Source organism: Capra hircus, chromosome 2, assembly GCF_001704415.2.
Source record: "Capra hircus breed San Clemente chromosome 2, ASM170441v1, whole genome shotgun sequence".
NCBI lineage: Eukaryota > Metazoa > Chordata > Mammalia > Artiodactyla > Bovidae > Capra > Capra hircus.
In genome coordinates this window covers 107,976,542-107,983,926 of record NC_030809.1, presented here as the reverse complement: position 1 = coordinate 107,983,926, position 7,385 = coordinate 107,976,542, and the positions used below count along the sequence as shown (strand labels likewise).

The 7,385-nt window shown below is 38.6% G+C and overlaps 1 protein-coding gene across 1 annotated transcript in view; it reads right to left on the bottom strand.

Moving 5' to 3' along the window:
• Nucleotides 1,954-7,385, bottom strand: part of B3GALT1 (beta-1,3-galactosyltransferase 1) — a 50,015-nt gene continuing 44,583 nt past the window's right edge. Inside the window, 2 exon segments of the mRNA XM_018064057.1 lie at nucleotides 1,954-6,143; nucleotides 6,146-6,873. Of these exon segments, the coding sequence (XP_017919546.1) occupies nucleotides 5,665-6,143; nucleotides 6,146-6,644 (978 nt within the window). The 5' untranslated portion in view covers nucleotides 6,645-6,873 and the 3' untranslated portion in view covers nucleotides 1,954-5,664.

Below are 7,385 nucleotides of genomic sequence, written 5' to 3'. Positions count from 1 at the left end.
TTAAGCAATATATTAATTAAGCTTTGGATAATTGTTACAATTAGGAGCAAGCTTTTATCAGTTTTAAAAATCACTTTGAGAAAAATGAAATATTTTAAAAACACATGCAGCTGTCGGTTTTTAATGCAATTCATTATTACGACTCCATTGTCATTTCCCTGGCTGCAAGGAGACAATTCCAGGATGCTTTACTGATGTGACTTTTCATTGACAAGTGGAGGAATTTCATATGTTGCACCTTTTTCAGATGTTTTTCTCTAAGTCAGAGGTTGGCAAACTTTTCCTGTAAAGAGCCAGATAATAAATATTTTAAGCTTTGCAGACCAAGAGGCAAAATTGAAGATATAGGAAAGTACTTAAATAACAAGCAACAAATTTTTTTTGTTTGTGTATTGATGGTTTGAAAACATAATAAAATAATGATCAAGTATTTTTAATTTTTTTGCAATACACATCTACTAACGAGAAAAGTGGAAATCTTCCTGTTGAAATATTTTGCTTAGTTGGGGTTCAGTGTTAGTTTCTCCTGAGTCATTGCAAATATTCACTGTGAATCCATTCTTAGCCAGCTGTGGTTCACAGAGTGTAGCTTGCCAATCTCTACTCCTGATCAATGTTCTCAACTTTAGGGTGCAAGAGAATCACCTAAAGGGCTTATTAAAACATAATTCTGAGTCACACCCTGACTTTTCTGGAGGAGCCCAAGAATTGGCATTTCTAACAAACTGTTATTTGTCACTGATGCTCCCAGTCTGTACTTTCCGAGCACTGCTCTTGATGTTGGTCCTTGTAAATATTGATTCCACATATATTTGTTAATATATGGTATTTGTTTTTCTGACTTCACTCTGTGTGACAGATTCTAGGTCTGTCTACATCACCACACATGGTCCAATTTCATTCCTTTTCATGGCTGTGTAATATTTCACTGTATATACATGCCACTCTTTGCAGGGCAGGAACAGAGACGCAAACGTAGGGACATGGGGACACAGGGGTGGGATGGATTGAGAGAGTAGCACGGATATACATATAAACATATGTTACCACGTGTAAAATAGAGAGCTGGTGAGAAGCTGCTGTGCAGCACAAGAAGCAGCTTGATGCTCTGTGACGACCTGGAGGGCTGGGAGGGAGGTTCAGGAGGAAAGGGATGTATGTACACATATAGCTGATTTACTTTGCTGTACAGCAGAAACTAACACAGCACTGTGAGGCAATTATACTCCAGTTACAAAATTATTTAAAAGTCACATTGAATGCAAGTCTATTTCATGTTTTTATGTTCTACTCACAACTCACCTGATAGACTTTACCTTTTGAACTTCGGGGTGCAGGGTAGTAGATCCAAAGCTTAATGTCAATTAAAAAGGGAAGACCTATTTGGCTAGATCAGATTGATAATAAAAAGGAAATTTTACCTCTTAAAGACCTATTAGTCTCTTGCTTGCAAAGTCAGGTATCAGCAATCAGCATCTACTTGTAGGCTGTAAAGAATGCCTGACTGATATTTTTCCAGTCTCATCAAACTTTTAAAAGAGTATGCAATATTCCAAAGGATACATGTGTGTGAAATGTAAGGATGACACTTTAGCCTTGGATTTGACATGTCCTGATTGACTGCACATTATCAACATAATGCTCTTTGGATTTGAATTTGTTGGCATGTTCAACCATTACCATTTAACACAGAGACTTACATGAAGCTGCCAAGGGGCAAGGAGGATAGTCGTTTCCTAAATCCTGGAGTAGTAGTCCATAGTCTACTAAACCAAGTCATCTCTGAGTTGACTATCAAGTTGCTATGGGCTCTTGTGCACAAGCTCCAAGTGATTTGAACTGTCACTGATACTGAGGTTGTGAGGAAGGTTAACAAGACAACAGGACATCAGCTAATTCCAATAATCACAGCTCGCCAAAGAGATTCTTTCAGAAAAGAAGCCAAGTGGAAAGTATGTTCTGCTTCTGTTTATTTGTCCCAATGGTTTAAAAAATCAGCTTTATGGAACCATAATCTTCCTCATGACAGATGGGCTTATACATTATCATCGTGCTTTCAATCAACAGTTTACATTTCATAAGGAAGGGGAAGAAACTGAATGTAAAGACATTTTCAGCATCTATTTTTCAGTTTTATAACACTGATACAAAAAATAGTGTTCTGATTAGCAGCTTGATTGGCAACCCATGTAACCCTAAGTTGTACTACAAAAGTGGAGAGTGCACTTTTACAGACAATTACATTTGGTGAAACAGTATGTACAATTTTGACAAATAAATACATAAATACAATCATTCATATATAATGACATACCTAAATGTCAATTATTATCAACAAGCGTTTCTAGTAAATTACTTCTTTCATTCACAAGTTACTTTGTTGCTTATAAAAACTATCTTCACCTTTACAGAAGAAATGACATAATCAATTCCCCCCTAAACCCACATATTAGGAAAGGTAGAAAATGAATCCCAGATGTTTTATGGAAATATTTCAGTCTTTTAATAGAAGAGATTTGATTGAAAAACTCCTTCCTTAGCTTCTCTGTAAAGAGTTTCTTTTCCCCATGTCATGTCACACAAAGGGGTTTTGTTCTGAATTTATTTCAAATTGAAAATGATCTTCATTTTTTGATTTTGGTTTTTAAAATTACAACAATATATATTGAAACTGACATTTGCTCCAATATAAGACAGAAAGCCACACAAACTAGCCACCAAAGACAGATTTTTTTTCCCAAAAATAAAATTTTAAATGAAAATTTAAGAGTATAGATATAAAGTATTGATATCTTTTGTTATCTGATGCATAATGAACAAAACAAGTCGGGGGACAGTCAGAAGCTTTTCCTAAAATTGTCTGAATTGATTTCTGGTAAAATGCTATCTGAAACACTATTTTATGTCAAAGAAAGAACAATAAGTTTAAAAATGGCTTAACAAATCACTGCTTTGTTAACTAATCCTAATTTGGCCAGTGTCATAAAATTAGCAAAAGTAGAAAATTAGACCTTTTTCCTGATCACTTGATTGAAACATTTTTGGAACATTCAAAAAACAAAAGGCAACCATGCTTTAGGCTATTGAAACTGGACAAATGACTTTGCCTCACCAAGTTCCATGCAGAAGGAAATGTACATAGCAAGCAGATTCTAGCAATACATACAGCTGGGAAGAAGGAAAAAAATGCCTTTAAAAATATATACATATGGTTTTTGATGAATATTTACATGTTTGTCACATGAGTACTACTTAGCATAGAAAAGTTAGGAAATAGTTCTTTAAGACATGATTCTCGATTTTTGCTCCTTTTTAAGACTAGCGCTCTATTCATAATGTACTCACACACACTTATAAAGTGATCCACAGATGTATACATATGATGTTTATAATGTGCAGTTCCTTAACACTGAGGGTGGCTCGACTGAGCATAAGGTAAATACAAGACGTTGGTATAAGACTGGGCCTTGATTTGACTACATGATGGACAGGCAAACTAAGTTCAATGTTGTGAGACTTTTCCAGTGATTGGAACTCACAGCAGTTGCGAGTTGGGGGTTTGAGGGTGGCTCGCCTTGTGCTGATCCATCTTTCTCCAGGCTGCCTAATGTTATTTTCTAATCAAACTCAGTGGTCCTGCTGACTTGAGATGAAGATGTATTAAGAGACAGGAAGGTCTGTCTCCTATTAGGTTTTGTTGGGCTGGAGATGAGAGATTCAGTGTTTTCAAGAAATAAGCCATGATTTCCATTTATACATTTCATCTGCTTATTTGTTATCAACTCCTAGCTTGCAAAGGGCAGGTTTAAAAAAAAGGTATACTCTTTCAGTTGTGGAGCTTTCTTTGAATGGACGCAAACAGAAGTTTTCTAATGAGTTCTGGAAATGTGCAATGTGTGGGTTTGCTGAGTGTCTATTCTTCTGCCAGAGGTGGACTACCTCTGCCAGGCTTCAAAGTTCTTACTGAGAATTCAGACCAAATGTTTCCTGAGACCTAAGTGGATGTGATACATTATGCAAAGCATGTGCTTCAGTGACTATAATGTACCCCCAGCCAGAGGCTCCTCCCTAAAGAAAGGCAGCTGCCTTTCCTGTCAGCACCCTGGGATATCAAGGCAACGCACTGAAGTAATAACTTATTCATTGAAACCAGAAGAAATGACAGAGAAACCGAAGCCTTCACAAACACCTAACATATTCAAGGAAAAGTCAGTCCTAGAAGAATCAGGTGCACTAAGAGTTATATTTGATCTATATTTTGGCAGATATCATACCACAATGATGTCACCACTACTGATGACCATCATGGCAATTATGTAGTTATTTTAACATTTAGCATAATGCATGATACACTGCTTTAAGTAGCACCTTTAAAACTAAGGATCCCAAAATATTCAGCAAATGCAATTTGCTCTCACAGCACCTGTAAGGTAGGTGTTTTTTCCAGATGTTTTATAAATGAGCATGTCGAAGCACAGCAAAGTGAGGATGCAGGCTTACATGATTCAGATGATGGAAGCCATAGAACCTGGACTCAACTATCCCCACCCTTCCTTCCCATAATCCTCAATCACAGAGCTTCCAGAATACCCCTGAACAGCACTGCTGTTAGAAATACCTGAACGGATCGGATGCTGAAGAGATTGCATCTATCAACAGTAGACCTAAATCCTTCAGTAACAATCCTCCCTCCTCAAATATTTTTTTCATGAGCTTTGCAAATGTATGGAAGGGGCATTTGACACCAGTGCTGAGCTCATGCTAATTACAATGCACATGTAAATTTGTATTGTTTTCTCCGTGTCATTTATCATCCTTCTGGCCTCCTACTAACTTATTTCTACACATGTGCCTGTCTGAACCAGAAACTGTAAAAGGTATTTAGTGACACCGTATGGAAGGAAGCAGGTGAAATTACATTTGGCAAAGTCTCCTTGGGGGCACCAGGTAATGTTTGTTCTCAAAGAGAAAAAAAAAAAAAATCTCCTGTTTATTTTTTAAGTAGTATTTTATATACATTCCACCTGCTGACCAGGTTTAATCCTTGGATGAGCAAGCAGAGCTATCTTCCAAACAGAGAGAATATTTGATCCTCAAGTATAAATTTCCATTTACTTAACTGCAGCCTCCCTTCCAGTACTAAGTTCATTTCTTGGTGGAACTGGAAATACTGTACACATTCCATGGCAATTTATGTGAAAGTTCAATGTAACATCACACGCAGTATGAATCATCACATCCAGCGTGTCTCCCTGACTGCGCTGCTTCTGAGTTGTTTTTGATAAAGTGTTATTTACTTTTGCAGAGAGAATATGAAGACATTACAATGAGTTCTAGTTTCCCAGAACCAGATTTTTTTTTTTTATCTCAGATGCACAGTATGTAAATCCTAGCCTTTGTTAGGAAGTTGCTTTTTGAGATAAATGCAGTACCTTAGGACCTGAGAATGAAATCTGGCCTTGTAAACCCATGTATTATTTCTATGAGCAGAGCTTAACATGTGGAAATTGGCGATTCAAAAAAGGAACTAGGATTGGGAAGAAAAATACTTTTTATAAACCCCTTCACCAGTTCATTTCCCTTGGTGGCACCTGTAAAACACCTACACCCTAAGCCTCATCTCTTAAAAAAGAAAAGAAACACATATTTACATCGGTAAAAATCCTAACATCTGAGATGTTTCTTGCTTGACATGTCATTCCAGATCCTGTGCATTTCCTCTGGAGAGATCTGATGCACGGTGATCACTCGGCGGTACCTACACAAACTATAGGCCATTTTCCAGTGATTGAAGCCACTGTTCTGGAAAGGATGGATGCCCAGCTTTCGAAGACACAGTCCCACATACACATCCTCCAGGTGAAGCAGCCTGGTGTGGAGTGAGGTCTTGTAAATGAGCTCAGCCACATCAGCTGAAAAGATATAGCCGGTCCCCGAGCAGAAGGGCGGGTAGTTGCTGTCAGGGTACAAATCCCTGGGCATATACCACTTACTGCGGACATCTCGGATGGGCCCTCCATTGATGACATAGCCAGTAAAATACCTTCTTCGTGGCTTGGTGGTGGGTTTTAATAGTTTGTAAATAAGGTTGTCCATGTTGACAAAAATGTCACTGTCTGTTTTCATGACATACTTGGCTTTGAACAAAAAGTGGCCACCCATCTCATCCCCATCAGGGTTTTGAGGGTAAGGTTATGGTAGGAATCAATGAAGTCCTCCACGATGATGTCGTGAAAGATTTGGCTCTCTTGCTCCACCATCTGGTTGAGAACAGGATCGGCGTTCTTGCCCAGGAGGAACAGGGTGGCTATCTTGATCCCTTTGAAGTTGTTCTCGTCCCCCCAGGTCTCTCGGATCGCCTGGCGGGCATCGAACTCTTTATGCGTGGTGCTGATGAGGATGACGAGGAAAGGGATGTTTTTCTCACATTTGTTGGGCTCATTTATCAGAAATTCAAAAGAATGGGGGTTTATAGGTCGAGTTCTTATGTTGCCAAAGGTGAAGTTTTTCCTTGCAACCGTCAGATGGCTGAATGGCTTGGAGCCAGTGTAGGAGGAAGTAGGACGAGTTACACTCAAGTACCAGAGAGCGCTGGCCCAGCACACCACGGTCAAAACGTATAAACAGGAGACCTTCGAAGCCATTGTCTTCAGAGCACGTCTATTCCCAATATTGAAGAGTATGCCTTCTGGGCATCAGTTTCTTTTCGTTTGGCAAAGGTTGCATATTACTTGGAAATTTTAAAGTTCGACAGATCAGCGTGAGTGCAGGACTGTCCATGGGTCTCAGTGGCTGTCTGGCATCTCTGTATTTAGTCTACTTTCCTCCAAACCCGAAGCAAGGGTCCATGCCTCATCAATCTTCCTCTAAACTCTGCAAAATCAATAAAGTACAGTTGTCGTTCAGATTTATTTATTCATTTCACGTCCTCAGAGAAACCTAATGAGACTGTAAGAATGACCCATGCTGATCAAAAGAAACATAGGCATGCATTTCCATCAGTACTGAAAACTCCCTGACACAAGCACTCTACGTTCCTTTCCTTGCTGGAAGGTGTTTATGGATGTTCATACCTCCACGGTATTAGCAAATATACTATAGATTATAAACTAAAGATGAATGTGAAGGAAACAGCATATTCGTAATTGTCATAAAAGATTCCCTCTTCACAAGAGGCCTTCTTTGCAGTTAAATACTTTTTGATGATAGTCTTCTTCTAACCAGGGAAGTCTCACACACAGTCTCATATTTTCTCAAGTCTAAGTTATTGTTTGTTTGACTCTGATGAAGTAATCAATCTGATGAGGTTAATCTCAACATCTCCTTGCTCTGTCTAGCTCCATTCTTGAAAATGCATCGATTGCCATTAGAAAATCTCTGCTGAT